The sequence below is a fragment of the Zingiber officinale genome, chromosome 2B, assembly GCF_018446385.1.
Source record: "Zingiber officinale cultivar Zhangliang chromosome 2B, Zo_v1.1, whole genome shotgun sequence".
Lineage (NCBI taxonomy): Eukaryota > Viridiplantae > Streptophyta > Magnoliopsida > Zingiberales > Zingiberaceae > Zingiber > Zingiber officinale.
Window position 1 is genome coordinate 11,824,717 of NC_055989.1, and position 16,110 is coordinate 11,840,826.

At 35.8% G+C, this 16,110-nt stretch overlaps 2 protein-coding genes and 1 non-coding gene across 4 annotated transcripts; all 3 read left to right on the forward strand.

Moving 5' to 3' along the window:
* The first annotated feature begins 875 nt into the window (after nucleotides 1-875).
* LOC122045299 (argininosuccinate synthase, chloroplastic-like) lies at nucleotides 876-7,350 on the forward strand. Of its 2 annotated transcripts, none has more exons than XM_042605457.1 (11): nucleotides 876-1,036; nucleotides 1,229-1,304; nucleotides 2,292-2,347; nucleotides 2,448-2,529; nucleotides 2,652-2,799; nucleotides 3,281-3,329; nucleotides 3,532-3,714; nucleotides 4,419-4,493; nucleotides 4,567-4,752; nucleotides 5,370-5,458; nucleotides 6,615-7,350. In XM_042605457.1, the coding sequence occupies exons 2-11, from the start codon at nucleotides 1,250-1,252 to the stop codon at nucleotides 7,165-7,167; spliced, it is 1,476 nt and encodes a 491-aa protein (XP_042461391.1). In that variant the 5' UTR covers nucleotides 876-1,036; nucleotides 1,229-1,249; the 3' UTR covers nucleotides 7,168-7,350. The 2 variants fall into 2 exon arrangements, with proteins under 2 accessions (XP_042461391.1, XP_042461392.1); XM_042605458.1 differs by having other exon boundaries at nucleotides 884-1,036; nucleotides 1,236-1,304.
* A 728-nt stretch (nucleotides 7,351-8,078) lies between these two features.
* Nucleotides 8,079-8,150, forward strand: TRNAT-UGU. Its single transcript has one exon. It is a non-coding gene; the product is annotated as a tRNA-Thr (tRNA).
* Nucleotides 8,151-8,611: 461 nt separating this feature from the next.
* LOC122045300 (protein FAR1-RELATED SEQUENCE 6-like) lies at nucleotides 8,612-15,583 on the forward strand. Its single transcript, XM_042605459.1, has 8 exons — nucleotides 8,612-8,903; nucleotides 9,457-9,549; nucleotides 9,638-11,788; nucleotides 11,863-11,958; nucleotides 12,058-12,168; nucleotides 12,385-12,453; nucleotides 13,410-13,478; nucleotides 15,111-15,583. Exons 1-7 carry the CDS (start codon nucleotides 8,883-8,885, stop codon nucleotides 13,452-13,454), a joined length of 2,586 nt encoding a protein of 861 aa, XP_042461393.1. The 5' UTR covers nucleotides 8,612-8,882; the 3' UTR covers nucleotides 13,455-13,478; nucleotides 15,111-15,583.
* The last annotated feature ends 527 nt before the right edge of the window (nucleotides 15,584-16,110 follow it).

Genomic DNA, 16,110 nt, shown 5'->3' on the forward strand with positions numbered 1-16,110 from the left:
TTTAAAAATCATCTATTTAATAGCCGTTACAACATATACAACCTACTAAGTAGTTGTTCCCTCATAATTTATCTACTTGTATTTTATCATGAGGCCGATGATACTAAGTTGCTTGAGGTAAGCAATATTATCTTTTGCTCTAATACTAAATATCTATTACAATACTACATTATATACCCTGAATCGCATCCAGTAAGATTCAAATCTCTTGGAATTCATTCTCTTGTAGAATAAATTTCTCTCATTTTGGAGGCCGCTCAGTATCATGATTTACTTCTGACTTGAGATGACCAATAAAGAGACATCTAAAGTAAGTGTTATTATCTTTTTACATCATGATACTACAATAATATTATATTAAGTGTTATATGTTAACGAATAATTTTTATATATTGAAGTAGTTAGTTATAGTTATTATAAAATATTAAAATTAAGAGTATTCTTCAGATAAAATATATAACGAAATACATTTTTACCCCCATACTTTCTTCATTTGTATTTTTCTTTGTTATGTTTATAAAATAAACATTAAAGGTTGCACAATTTTTATATTACACCATTTTCCTCCACCGTCCACTGTCCTTATTCGTCTATTCTAGCTGTCGCTGGTCCAGATCAGACAGAGGAAGACAAACGACTAAGGAGAAAAGATATCGATACAAAATATTACAAAAATTAATGAAATATTATTTTTGCAATCATTGTTAGTAAGCCTTAAAAGCAACTTTTTTTTTTTTGTTGGGTGGCAAAAAATTTCAAAGAAATGTTTTTATCGATTTTTTTTATAACTATTATTTGGACCCAAAATATTATTCTTATTATTTTTAATTGATTTATTAATCTGTTATTAGTAATCTTTTAAACCCTAGCCTTAAAATAACCTGGAACCGCACGCACCATCCCGTCCCCAGCGTCTCGCGAACTGGCAGTGTGCATACACGGTCTCGCCTCCCGATTTTGTCGCCGTCAACTCTCCTCCCCTTCGGACAACCTTAAAAATCTCGTCTCGCTGCTTCCTCAATCCTCCTGTTCGAAGGTTAGTTGGCTATCTCTTTTTTCTCGATCTCGCCCGATCCCAATTGGTATTTGACCGTCAATTCTGGATTCACAACCATCTGCAAAGTTAACATTTTTTGGTTCGTGTTGTTAGGTTTTTTGTTCTGCTATTATAATGTGCAGCTTCAGTTCTTATAAATTCGAAGCTACTTAGCTTGCTTCTGCCTGTCAGGGTGCAGCATAATTAGGAACGATGGCTCAGATACATGCAGTCGGAATTTCTTCATTTCCCAAGATCGCTCTCCGTGGTAAACCAAAATTTCCACGACAATTTCTAATATTATGTTTTTCAATGAGGTTGGTTATGCCATCAACTACCTTTTGCTATGCGAGTTCTATTGACGATATGTGTCTCTCAAGAGGAAAACTTTACCTAACTGATGCTGGGATTTAAAAGATAAATGAAAGCTCAAGGCTTTCAGACCCATTTGTATGTTGAGCTCTAGTGGCAAAGGGATATACGCAAGATTTTGAACAGCATAAACTCAATATTTATGAAGTGTATATTTGCTATGTAAGAGATTGATGGTGATCAATTTTCTTTCACCAGTAGGGGAGCAATGTGTCGCTGGTTAGTTTACCTGCGAGTCTGTTCACCTGCTCAAAGTGACCATCCCTTTGCGTACGGTTCTTTCGTTGCCTAATCATTCTGAGAAAAGGAGTAGCATAATGTTTACACAATAAGGATACGAGCGGATGTATGATATTACTAGAAAACAATTGAAATATTTTTTTTGTGATTTTTAGTAGTTTGATATTTTACCAGCACAAAAACGGAGGAGAAACTAGTTGCAATGAAGTGGACATGTCAAAGAAGACATAGTTATCTTTGTGAGATGAAATCGTCATAAAGAGTGAATTCTATATAGTAAAACTTGTAAGAATCTTTCTCTGAAAAAGAAGCACTTTTCTCGAATTATCCAGACTCATATTGTTGCTACATTTGTCTAGTTCATGTTGATCTCATATTTTGTTTTCAAGTAGTGATTGCACCAAGCATGGCTTGATGGCTTAAAAAATTGAAGTTGCCTGCCTCTTGTTGTTCCAACTTGTACAATCAATGAACGCGATGTAATACATGCTCTTCCTCAATTTGTTATGACTACAATGCACCAATTCTTTCACTTTGATAGTCATAAACAATGCAAGTAAATGAAACATGGAGTTACTTGGATAAATATCATACTTTCTTCCACCAATTGCTCTTTGAATTTTCAATATTATAACTCTTGAAGGGATTCCAGTCCATCGAGATAATTTTGGCTGCCAGAGGAAGTCCTGCTTCAAGGAGGTATTGAGGTCATTTACCTTGATGCATAATGGTCTGTTTCTTAGATTTCTGCTTGTTGCATTTAAAATAATGTGCTAAAGTAAAATGTATTGTTTGGTAGATCAATGCAAGATCGTCTGGATCCCGTGGTAAAATGACCAGCCAATATGGTTTGCAGCAAAAACATGCAGTTAGGTGCCAAGGTATTTGACATGCCTTGAGTTCTTTCTTACATTAGATTTGAGATACACCTTGTCAGTTCTATAATCATCTGAGGAGAGTTGTGTTTTAAGTAGCTTTTTTCCTATAATGTTTGCAAGTGCAGGTATTCAAAATGTTATGGCTGATGGCACACGGGAAGATGTGGCATATTCCAAGAATACTAATACTGGTGGACTGCGTGGTAAGCTAAACAAAGTTGTTTTGGCTTATAGTGGTGGTTTGGACACCTCAGTAATTGTACCTTGGTTAAGGTATGCCACTTTTCTTACATCAATATGATTTTTTCTATTGTCTTTCTTTAGATATTCCACAGGTACATTTAGGCCTGTACATATGGCTTTTTGGAGTGTGTTTCTCTTTCCTGATTCTTCCATTACATCAATCAGCCATAAACAACCAAAAGACTGTGATCTTTTCTCAAATATTTACCTTAGTTTGCTGTGCCATCTATCTTTGTTTCCTTGTTGATTCAGCAGGAATGGGATGGGATAAATCTATCTTCCTCAATAAGCGATTGCTCTAGATCAAGGGAAATAAATGCTTGATTTTAAAAAATCCATTATTTACATCACTTGTACTCCTAAGTGCTTTTGCACTGGATGTTTAGGATAAATCCAAGGTTTCTGCACTCTTGTTGCTCCGAATCAATATCTTGCACTGACAATCTGACATTTCTTGGCCTCTATAGTATAATTGCATTATCATCTAATTGTTTATCATTTGTGATTACAGGGAGAACTATGGATGTGAAGTTGTATGTTTCACTGCTGATGTTGGTCAAGTATGTGATCAACATAGCTTTCATATTGTCTCTCTCATTCTGGTTGATGCATGTGGAATTTTGTCCTGCTCTTCAGGCTGATTGCTCAGCTGTTGGTTCATAGATTTTTCTTGCTTGTCTTCTTATATTAGCTGAATGTATTTGCTAATGTTAAATTGACCCATCTTATTTCACTGTATGTGCTAAATATTCTTCTCCCTAGGGTGATTTAGAGATGGATGGTTTGGAGCAGAAGGCCAAAGCTAGTGGTGCAAGTCAACTTGTTGTGAAGGATTTAAAGGAGGAATTTGTTAGGGAGTACATATTTCCTTGTTTGCGAGCTGGTGCAGTTTATGAAAGAAAATATTTGCTTGGAACATCAATGGCTCGGCCTGTTATTGCTAAGGTGGTGCTTAGACAGATACATACAGTTTTGGGTGCCAATGATATAATATTTGCCTTTCATGCATCAATTTTATTTAATAACCTGTTAGATCATCATCATTTGCCACCACAAATCCTTGATTTTCCATTTGTTGTGCTTCCATGTTATGTTTTTTTTTCATGGTAGCTAAATGTTGTTTGATTTCCAGGCTGGTTATGTTTGGTATGAAGAACTTGGCATCTAAATGTTTGGAACTTTTTGGTATAAAAATATGTTCCAGTAGAATGATTTTTATTTATTCCTCTCCCTATTTTTTTTCCCTTTCTTTACATTGACACTTAGGCAGACTAATACAACATGAAAAAAAGGTCAGCCTCACCTTATCTTCTATCTCATATAGGGCGGGAAATGAGCCCAAACTATTCATAGCATAGAAGCAATAATCATATAAAACAGGGAAATTGTTTGTCTTATGTAAGCTATAATAAATCAGTAGTTTTCTCGTCACCAATCAGTGGTGCTATGGCACTATGAGCTTGATAAACTAAGACTTGTACCAAACTGCCTCTGTGTTTGGCTGATACTGAGTATTAAACCACATGTGCTGATAATCAAGACTATAGTCAAATATACAAAAATGGCCAATAATCTCTATTGCTGCTGTAAAGTAAAAAAAAAAACCTCCTATACTGAGTAAAGGCAAATAATGTTATTTATAACGACAGGCAATGGTTGATGTTGCCAAAGAAGTTGGTGCTGATGCTGTTTCACATGGATGCACAGGAAAAGGAAATGATCAGGTAAATGTTTACTGAATGCAATCATTTTGTTTCTCTAAATGTACCCCTTACAACTTTTTTTGCTACTTTGCAGGTTCGGTTTGAGCTAACTTTCTTTGCTTTAAACCCTGAACTTCAAGTCGTTGCACCTTGGAGGGAATGGGACATAACAGGGCGAGAGGATGCTATTGAATATGCAAAGAAACACAGTGTTCCTGTTCCAGTTTCAAAAAAGTCTATTTATAGCCGAGATCGGAATCTTTGGCACCTTAGCCATGAGGTACATAACTTCTATTATATTCTTCTCTGGTTAACCAGAATTCAGATTGAGGATTTTCGACAACGATTTCGGTTTCTGGTCAATGTTTTTTATACTACTACTCTACTAGTAGTTGTTTGATAGCGTAATGTTAGTCTTTGATGTTTTCCTGCTTTGACTCTTGATATTCATGTCTAATTTATGTTGTTGCTAATGTGTAAGTGTCTCTTATATGCTGTCCCATTTGTTTGCTAATGTGTAATTTGAGCAGCTTTTTTCTTAGTCAACATGTATACAGCTGAAGCTCTCAAATCTGTGCTCTTTTAAGAACTATATACTGACATCACCCTCCTTGTAATAGTAGTTAACATCTGAAGGTGAATGAAGCTATTCAATATAAATTTTATGGAATCTACTATCACCATCCTGCTTAGTTCAATGTTTTTTGTCATCAAACTTGTCAATAGAAATAATCATGCCATTTGCTTAAATGCTTTTTTCTCCAAAAAGAGCCATTCATTATGTTCTGTTTTTAAATATGCTTACATTGTAAATATTTAGAATCACTAAAGAACATAAAATAATATATTTGTGCTTATTCAACCTTCTCTGCATAAATTTTTTTGTATGTTTGAAAGGGTGACATTCTTGAAGATCCGGCAAATGAGCCAAAGAAGGATATGTACATGATGACTGTTGATCCAGAAGATGCTCCTAGTCAGCCTGAGTAAGCATATCCTCTATCTGTGCATTCCTCTCACTGTTTATATTGCAACTATTTACTTTCATTTTGTATAGTGGGTTTCTGTTAAATCAATTGTGATTTCACTAGATATCATGAAATGAAATCTGTATTGCTAAGTAACTCTTCCTTCTTATATTGAAAAAATTATCAACGCTTTTTGGAGAACTATTCTAGACTGAAGATATTCCCACCTTTCAATCATACATACGTCCATTCACATACTTATGTTAAAATTTTACGAAACTGTGTTCGCTTCAAGTTTATTCTTTGCTTGACCTTTGACTACATTACTATCATCGATTGTTCCTATGATCTATTTGCAATATGTGGGCATATAACCTTTTTTTGGCTGGATAATCTCTGCAAAAGGGAAAATTTTGAAATTTTATTTTCTAAAATATTGCATGTGCATCTAGGTTTGAAAGTTTTTCTCTACCTTCCTCACCTTTATAGCTTATTGTGAAATATAGACTAATTATGAAATTTAGCCGGCATGAGCCTTGTTTCATGTTGATGTCTAGAATTAGATTTGATGTTTTGCTGACTAATTGTCTACTCTACAATTGAAAATTAAAGATTTCCGACTACACTGCGCTGCTCTTTTGCTCTGCAGAATGAAAAATGTCCACATGGTAGAATGTTAAAATACCTATTTCAACATGTGCAGTTGTCATTTTGCTGGTCATGCTCTTTCCATCCAACTTATGTTTGAATCTTGTTTTTCTCATTCTTCACCAGCCTATTCAATTATGTCATAATATCCATGAAGCCAAACCAAATAATTAGGACTCACTACTAGTTTGTTTCTATCTGCACCAGCCTAATGTGGTAACGTTTAATTTCCCCCTGCAATAAGGTAAGGTGTTGAAGGATTGGAGAGACTCTATCCAACATTTTTACCAAAAAGCAATGGGTCTTTGTTTGTGTTTTAGATATATTTGCTGCCAGCCTTATTAAAGAAATAACTAATATCGACAAAATATAGAATTATTTAGCCTAACACATTGATTTCATTCCTGAATGCTATAAGCTTTGTTTCTAAAGTCTAAACCATGTGATTATGCATATTTCATTTTTGTTGCCTTTGTTGTCCATTTTAATTGAGTTAACATCTCATGTAAACCTATTCATGTTTTAGATATTTGGAAATTGGAATTGAATCTGGCCTTCCTGTTTCCATCAATGGAAGAAAGCTTTCCCCTGCAACCCTCCTTTCAGAACTTAACAAGGTTGGTGGGAGGCATGGCGTTGGACGAATAGACATGGTCGAGAATCGCCTTGTTGGCATGAAATCCCGGGGAGTGTATGAAACCCCCGGCGGCACAATCCTTTGGGCAGCTGCTCGTGAACTCGAGTCCTTGACACTCGACAGGGAAACCATCCAGATGAAGGACTTACTAGCACTCAAATATGCTGAGCTGGTGTATGCTGGCCGTTGGTTCGACCCTCTGCGCTACTCCATGGACGCCTTCATGGAGAAGATCACAGAGACCACAACTGGATCCGTCATGCTCAAGCTGTACAAAGGTTCTGTCATCGTGGCATCGCGAAAAAGTCCACATAGCTTGTACAGGGAGGACATCTCTTCCTTTGAGACTGGGGCAATCTATAACCAGGCTGATGCTGCTGGATTCATTCGCCTCTACGGGCTTCCTACTAGGGTGCGGGCAATGCTCGAGAAGGGTTTATGATCCTTTTGTCGTCCCTGCTGGTAGCAAATGGCAGTGCTTGAAGACTTTAGATGCTTCAGTTGGTGTTTGCAATCTCTAAAGTTTTTTATTTCCTCTCCAGTGGCAGCTTTATTATAAGCTTGTGAACTTTGGTTTGGTGTTTAATGTCGTAATTTGGGTGGAATGCATATCAACTTGAGATTATTTGAGCAATCTTTACCCTCCAAAAGTAGGATCGAAGAAGAAGCAGCTAAATCTGAAAAGATTCTTGTTTCATCATAACGGACAGTCCAACATTACGAGTGATCCGATCACAGATGTCCTAAGTTTCAAATCCTCATTATATAGACGTGTGTACAAGTTTGTTGCCATAAAGAATTTGGATCCTTAGATCTCCAATCACAAAATCTATTTTGATGTCATTTCAACATCAATTTGATGTCACTTCAGCACTAAATAATTTTTCAACTTCAATTAATACACACCATTTCCTATACTAAAAGGAATATTCCTTACAATATTTTATTTTTTCATCTTATAATTTATTATTTAACATACATATTAATTTATTAAATATTTTGATTACGATAATAATTACTAATATTTTTAAATATTACTTATTTAAGTTAATAACTAATATAAATTTATAATATAAAAAATTTACATAATAAATTCAAATTAAATAATATTAATTTATAATATTTAAGAATATTTTAAATATAAATTTAATATTATATTAAAAAAAGGCACTTGTACCAAAATAGTACAAATTTTAATGTTACGTTGGAGAGTATTTGGAATTTTTTTTACATTAAAATGGTGTAAGAGGATATGCATTGGAGTTGTCTTAGTCCTTCCATTAAGGATCTTTTACCTTATAACCACACGGGGAGATTTTACTCAATATAATTATGTTAAACTGCTATAGCATTGCCCTTATAGCTCAGTGGTAGAGCGTCAGTCTTGTAAACTGAAGGTCCGTAGTTCGATCCTGCGTGAGGGCATTCATTTAATAATAAGTAGGGGTGTTGTGTTTTTTTGAAATCATATTTTTTTTAATGCTTGTTTTTTTTTTTTCTAAAATACACTTTCATTTATTTGCGGGGAAACTAATAACTGTAATATTCTCCATTAATGTATTTTTATGTCAATTATTGTTTCTTCGTAGAGGTGAAATTTTATAATTTTATTTTTACATTATCCGGTTTATTTATAATCGATTTAAAATACGATATATGATTATTTTAGCTCCCAATTGGATAACGTTGGTTCAAAAAAAGATCAACACGCGCCGAAATTTACCAGATTTGTCACGATGCGGCGGTTCATAATTTGCTCAGCCCTCCTTCGGTTAACCTGGGCGGACCCAATCCAAAGCCCGGCACCTCACGATCCATTCCGGACCTCGCCCGTCGTGGGCCCTTCGGGTCCTTTATAGAGGTACCGACGTGGGTCTCGTCTCCACGGGGCGCATCTGGCCGCAGCTAATCACCCGAAACACTCCGTTCTCCTCTCTCTCTCTCTCTCTCTCTCTCTTTCTCTCGCCTTTGAACCAGAAACCCTCCTCCTTCTTCCCTCCCTTTCCGATCTCCCTTTCCGCCTTCTAGTCGCCGGACTCCCGTCTCCGATTGCTCGCATCTCGACTCCTTGGAGCTTCCTTGCCGTCGGATCCTCGTTGAGCTTCACGCATCTCAATCGCTAATCGAGATCCAGCGGGCGCGGCGGAGATTGGCTTCATGGAGCATACGGACGCCGAAGTAAATCTTTGTTTGATCAACTTCCTGCGTGATGATTACACAATAATTGTTACTTTCTTATGAATAACCAATTGAAGGCATTTTTAGGGTTACGTTAAACTGATACTTAGTTCGACTTTTCTCTAAGTTTGCTTAATAGTTGATGTATTTTCCGTGTATGCATGATGCAATTGTTGACCAATTGATCTATTTACCGGTAATTATTTTTTCTCTCCAAAATTTGTAATTTGATGGACGCTGATTGTTTGAATATGCATGGTTATGTGAGGATTTGAATTATTCTAGAATTGCTTATAATCAATTAGGTTTACCGAGAAGCTTTAGGGAATGTCCTGGGAAAGTTACTGATTACATGAAGTTAGTTTTTCTTGCACCTTTTACAGTAATAATGTTGCTACATCAAATACAACTGTCAAATTAATGTCAGTTTTTTTTTTTTTTTCTTTCTGTGAATCTTGATGCTTGCAGTGAATTATTATAGTTAATACTGTGCTTTGTATCGAGCACAGTAGGCTTGTATATCTATTAGGACAATCATATAATTGTTTTGCAGGTCTTGTCAAATGACATTACTGTGGAAGTGCCTGTGGATGATGGTGATCCTGAGATGAATGGAAAAGAACTTGAAGTTGGAGAGCCACTGAAGGTCGGTACAAACTTGAACTCTTTCATATAAATGTTTCCTTCATTGGATGGGTATGATAGACTTGAGTGATTTCCTTCTGCTTTGGCAGGGCATGGGAAGTGACTGCATGAATGATTCATTTGAGAACAAGGAGGTATTCAGTGTCAAGGACAATGCTGCTGATAATGAGAAAATGGAGCATAATGCGTTTGATACGGATACTAAAGTAGTTCAAGAGGATGATCTAACACCTAGGCTAGGGATGACCTTTAGAACTAGGGAGGAAGTTTGTAATTTTTATAAAGCATATGCTATGACTGTTGGCTTTGGAGTGGCTGTGCAGAAGTCATCATTTGCAACTTCGGGGCAGTGTAGACGGGTAATAATTGCTTGCTCTAAGGTGGGCAAGGGAAAAACTGATCCTTGCTATAAAGCCAGACAATCTGCCAAAACAGATTGCCAAGCTAAGATTGTTGCGAAAGCTTCAGGGGACGGGATGCTTCATTTGGTGGAGGTTAATAATGAACACAACCATCCAGTCAATCCTTCAACAGCACGGTTTTTGAATTGTTACAAGAAAATGGCTGGCTCAAGGAAACAAGAATCTACAGGACAAGCAAATGTGCAAGGGAGTTCTCAATCTGATGGGATAGAATCTGGAGATCCTGCTAAAATAGGGAGATTGAAGCTCACTAAGGGGGATGACGAGGCTATTTATCAATTCTTTGCAAATATGCAGAATAAAGATCCAAACTTCTTTTATTTGGTTGATTTAGATGATCATGGTTGCTTGAGAAATTTGTTCTGGGCTGATGGTAGGAGTAAGATGTCATATCAGTATTTCGGGGATGTCATTTCCATTGATACAACCTTCTTGACTGAAAAGTATGATTTGCCTCTTGTTTTGTTTGTGGGTATGAATCATCATGGCCAGTTAGTGTTGCTGGGATGTGGTTTGATTTCTTCTGAAACTATCCAGAGTTATACATGGTTATGCAAAGCATTTTTAACCTGTATGTTAGATTGCTGCCCAAATGCTATTGTCACAGACTATTCCAAGGCCATTCAAAGCGCTGTCCTAGATGTGTTTCCTGACACTAGATATCGTTGGTGCTTGTCCAGTATTCTAAGTGAAGTTCCAAAGAAATTGAAAGGGCTTCCTGAATACAAAGAAATTAAGAAAGCATTAAAAAAATCAGCATATGATTCCTTGAAGATAGAAGATTTTGAAAAATCTTGGATGAAGATGATTGTGGATAATGGGCTTGAAAGTAATGAATGGCTTACTTTACTATATGAAAACAGACACAATTGGGTGCCAGCTTTTCTAAAACACACATTTTGGGCTGGAATGTCCATGTACCAACGTGGTGAAACTATAAACAATTATCTTAATGGATATGTCTATCCAAAGACTTCCCTAAAGCAATTCTTTAGTAAGTATGAGGTGATACTGCAGAGTAAATACAAAAAGGAGGCAGAAGCAGATTCAGAATCTCACAAGACTCCACTTTTGATATCAAAATTTTACATGGAAGAACAGATATCAAAAGTGTACACTTTTAATATGTTTAGGAAATTCCAGGAGGAGCTAAAAGCTACAATGTATTGTGATGTTTTGGCAATCCGGATAGATGGGCCAGTCATTAATTTTCAAGTCAAGGAGTGCTCGTTCATTGAAGATGGTAAACCCACAGAAAATAAGGATCATGAGGTTCTTTATAATGCAGATAAACTTGAGGTTCAATGCATTTGTGGTTCTTTTGAGTTCTGTGGCATTTTGTGTAGACATGCTTTGTCTGTATTTAAGTTCCAGCAGATCTTTGAGATTTCATCTCCTTACATTCTTAGTCGCTGGAAAAAGGATTACAAGCGACTAAGTGCTTTTGAACGCTCCCGCTCCTTGAATGACATGCAGGTTGATAATCCTGTGGCCCGCTATGATTATTTGACTATGCGCTGTCTTCATCTAGCTGAGTTAGGATTCATATCAGATGATAGGTACCAAGTTGCTTTGAAGTTATTAAAAGAGGTTGAGAAGTCGCTTTTAGATGATGTTATTTGTAGAGAGAGGCAGCCCAGACTTCTATCTTTTGAAACTCAGGCTAATGGCAATGTCCAAAATCTTTTATTAGCACAGATTGGAACCTCTGGCGTTAGTAAGAATTCGGGTTCTTTGCATGTCAAACGCCGAGGCCGGCCACCGAAAAAGCTAAAGGAGTCTGATATCGAAACTTTAGCTCGGCCCAACAAGGAACAGGTAACTTTATTTATATCAAGCAATTGTGATCGTACTTCTATGTGCATTCTAAATGGCTATGTAACCATGAGCAGGATTTTTTGAGATCATCATTGATTGGTAGCGAAGCTAGTATCCTTCAATCGGGTGCAACTGCTACTCACCTTAATGCACAGCGAATTGATTTGATGGTCTGTAGTATATTTTTTTATTCCATGCATTTACATCCTTTAGGCTCATGATTTCTATATCTTTCTTATCTAATATTTGGATTTTGGTACCTTAATTAGGAAGACATCACCACAGGTGACTTGTCATTTGGCAGTCATTTTGGCATGCACATAAATCACGAGCATCACATTGACAGTCAGCCAAGGACACAAACACACAATCTGTTGCAGGTTTGTTACTATTTTATTTTTCTGCTGATTCTAAAATTTGTTACAATTTTGCTTTGTTGATTTTGAAAAAGTCGTACAAATCAGATCACAAACTTGTATGCACTTTTAGTTGTCTTTTATCTCTCATTGACTTTTCTAGCTGTAACATCTTTTTTATGGCCATTTTGTTCTTGATTTAGAAATTGGAGTGCTTTATTCTAGTTTTGTGAATTGCAGGGTCAATATGATCCGCAAACAATAGGAAGTCAGTCAAGGATGCAGTGGATTTATCAACAAATACTTCAAGTACATATCTGTTTCACGGTTATTTTACCTCTAAAATAGGAATTCATATCTGCTGCCCATGAATCATTTATTCTGACACTGGAGAATTATTCAACAGTATTTGGATAGACTTGTATTATTTCTGGATGAAATAAGATATAAGACATACAAGTCATGTTGTTAGCTTTGGCTATTTTTATAATCATGCATCTCTTGGTACTTTTACAGAATCCTTACTTGGAAGATTAATTATCAATAAACCTATGTGCTTTGGTGCTTAAGAATCAATATGTTGAATGCTTAGATGGAAGATTAATTATCATTAAACTAATGCGCTAAAGTGACTAATCTAGACGATATCAAGGGTTAAGGAAGCCAAGAATTGTATGATGCTTTTAGTTTGCTCAAGTGTGTATTTAATCAAAGCATATGTCACTGAAATGCTTCAATTTAAAGTTGTTCCTACACAGTTGTTAGTATGTAACAGTGTAGTTCTTTCATCAAAGTATTCAATCACTACTTTTATGTAAGCTCAGTGGTGGGAAATATGAAAGTAGCCTTGCTCAATTCTCCAAAAATTAGTGTTTCTGTTTTATACCCCAACGATTATGGTACTTTAAGTAATCAATGCTTACTTACCAAAGAAGTATTCTTGAGCAGTTATATTACAGAAACATATGAAAGGTATCTGCATACATACAACCTTTTAAGATCTGCCCACTGTTCACAAACAGCGAGTTTTTGATGATTAAAGTTGGTAAGAGATCAATTTTTTTTCTTAAGATGTGCCCAGTATTCACAAACAAGTGAGTTCAAGTATTTAGTCCAAATGAACTATCCAACATGTTATAACTGAATCATGGGAATAAATTTAAATTTAATAACCAGATAATGTTGGTGGGATAACTGAAATGAAGATCTCGTGTTTTATGAACTAATTGATCAAGCTCTTATTTACTTTGATCCACATTTTACAGGATGACCATGCACCAAAAGTACCTTCTGGTAGAAGGGCCGGGTAGATATGAGAGTTACTTGAGACTCAGGTATGCTCTTGGGTTTTTACTTTCTGGATTCTAGTTTTGATACTTGTGGAGCATAAAAGAACAATAATGATGGTAATCTATAATCAATGTAAAAACTAAAAAGGAACTATCTCAGAGATAAATAACTCTAGTAATCTCCCTGGTGACTATGATGCCAATGCCTCTTTTCTCTCTTGCATTGACATCATTGTTTTCTCTCTGCTATGTCATCTTGTAATTAGAAAAACATGTTCAATCCTTCTTTCCTCCCAGTAACTCATAAACATGCTTATGCACCCTTTTCCTGGGTACATTCTAATATTTGGTGTATTCAATAATGTTACCACTTCTCTAATCGAATAAACATTATGAACTCTTTCATTATCTTCCTTTTATGAAAGTAGGAGTCAATTTGGAATATCTATTAAAGCCTTGAGAAGTGGCTATGCCAAGGAATATCTCATCTTTTGTTTCTTATCTCTAGCTAAGGTATTATTCATCAATCTTTATGTTCTCATACATGTCAACAAAATGGTGTTGTTGAAAGGGAAAATAGACATTTAGTTAAGAATAGGGACAAGTCCTACACTATTACTTTACATAGAAGTTCTTAAGGTTTAGGACGATGTCTCATTGCATGTTACTTGGAAATCACATATCTTGTTTTGCTCTTTATGGTCAAATTGCCTTCATAATTGTTTTCCATTGCATGCTTTTGGTTTCCATCTCATGTTTTGAGGTGTACTTGTTCAGTCTTGTCTCCATGTAGACACAAATTATCTCCCAAATTTGTAAAGTCCATCTTTCTAGGTTTCTTTTACATATAAGAGGTATCAATGCTACTATACTATGTTCCATGTGCCATTATTTTTGCAGAAGTGACTTTTTGTATAGTTTTTTTTTAATTTCTTCTGATCCTACTCTATTTTTGTTCCTATTTCAACATTCTTTTCTACAGAGGTTGCAACATTAGAACTTTCCACTTAGGACCTACAACAAAGGTAAAACGTTAGACGTTATCACAGTCACTCGTTGAGACTATTGCTTTTCCAATTCTATCTACCATTCCGGATTCTATCTCCGATCTTCCTATTGCTCTAAAGAAAGGAACTCATATCTTTTATTTCTATTTTTTTAATGTTTAATTGTTCTCATGATATGTTGCTTTTATCTCTAGTATTATGGCCTTGAAGATGACTTGATATTTTGGAAGAACAATAACCAAACTATTATGGCTAGGAGGCTAGGTTGAGAGCAGGAACAATAACCAAACTATTATGATAAATACGTTGTCATTTACATTGTTTCTAGTATTGTACAAGTGGATGAACTATTGAGATTGATTGTAATTTTTTTTTTTTAAAAGGTACCGTCAAAGGAGATCCTCACCTTTTTTTTTGGCAAGCTTTCAGGAGAACCTCACTAAGTTGTGAGGATTTAGAATTGAGTATATTAGTTAAATGGTTTTAAATTAGCTTGAGGAAGAGTCTTGAGGGTTAAACTGCAAATATAATAAGACTTGTATTCAGATAAAAACGTCTCAGCAATGCACAGTTGGTTACTAGTGGCATGTTCCTGGCACTAGTCACCACATCATTTACATTGTTATCGACACTTTTTGGTTGTTACTGACAAGCAAATGTGTCATTGCAGATAAAAGGTTTTGTAGCTCAGTGATTGTCGAATTGGAAGACCAAAAATTTCATTCTCATAAGATTTTGCATATTGTCATGCTGAGTTTGGTATCTGCCATAACCAACCTTTGGGAATGATAGGCAAAGTCATTCTCGAGAGAATTCTTACATCAAGCATCCTCTTGTGACAACCAAATGAAAATGGGGGTGGTCGAAAGCTGGAATCCTGATTGCAATCAAGCTGTACAACATCTTGCTGGCAATTTCTACTTTGAAAACTAGCACACGATCATGCTGTGCAACTTCTCCCCTAATTAACAGTAGCATAAGAACTTGCTTCTGGGACGATCTGTCTTGCTAACCAAATTAGTAGCTTTCGTGTATAACTTAATAGTCTTTTTATGTTGTAATTGCTAGCCATGTGCATATGACGATGTATCAGCACATTCCATGAAGTTGATATAATACAAAATCTGCTGGAATTTTTGTGTACTTGTTATTATTATTATTTGACATAAAAGATGCAATAAACAATGTATTTCTAGGTCAGTATTTTTCATTAATATGCAGTGTATTCTGTCAGCTAATGCATTCTTGTGGACCAATTTGTGGCACACAATCTTTTTTTCTTTTATATATAAAAAAAACATATAACACTTTATGTTCCACAATGCAATGCGCTATCATTGAGATTTAAATTGCGGGTACTTGTGTAATATGTTGAACTCTTTATCATTGTGGCAAAAGACGAATGCATTCGCCCCCAGCGCCGTCGTCAATCAGTCTCAAGGTCAACACGGAAGAGGTAAATTATGGATGACTACTAGCCTTTGAAATAGTAATTAGCACATAACGGAGATATTTACCTCGGATTTGTCAAGATTCAAACCCCATACCTTATTATGATAATACTTCATGCGTTAACCACTAAACCCATTCAAGAGGACGTTGAACTCTTTACCATTGCACCATGCTCAGAGGGGCACATATAAGACCATCTTGATCATAGGCATGTTGAG

What these genes read in the sequence shown, in the direction of transcription:
- LOC122045299 (XM_042605457.1), top strand. Translation starts at nt 1,250, where the DNA reads ATGGCTCAGATACATGCAGTCGGAATTTCTTCATTTCCCAAGATCGCT. An exon ending in TCCCAAGATCGCTCTCCGTG is followed by an intron (nt 1,305 to 2,291) that starts GTAAACCAAAAT and finishes TAACTCTTGAAG; the next exon opens with GGATTCCAGTCCATCGAGAT. An exon ending in TTTGGCACCTTAGCCATGAG is followed by an intron (nt 4,753 to 5,369) that starts GTACATAACTTC and finishes TATGTTTGAAAG; the next exon opens with GGTGACATTCTTGAAGATCC.
- LOC122045300 (XM_042605459.1), top strand. Translation starts at nt 8,883, where the DNA reads ATGGAGCATACGGACGCCGAA. An exon ending in AAACACACAATCTGTTGCAG is followed by an intron (nt 12,169 to 12,384) that starts GTTTGTTACTAT and finishes TGTGAATTGCAG; the next exon opens with GGTCAATATGATCCGCAAAC. An exon ending in TTTATCAACAAATACTTCAA is followed by an intron (nt 12,454 to 13,409) that starts GTACATATCTGT and finishes CACATTTTACAG; the next exon opens with GATGACCATGCACCAAAAGT.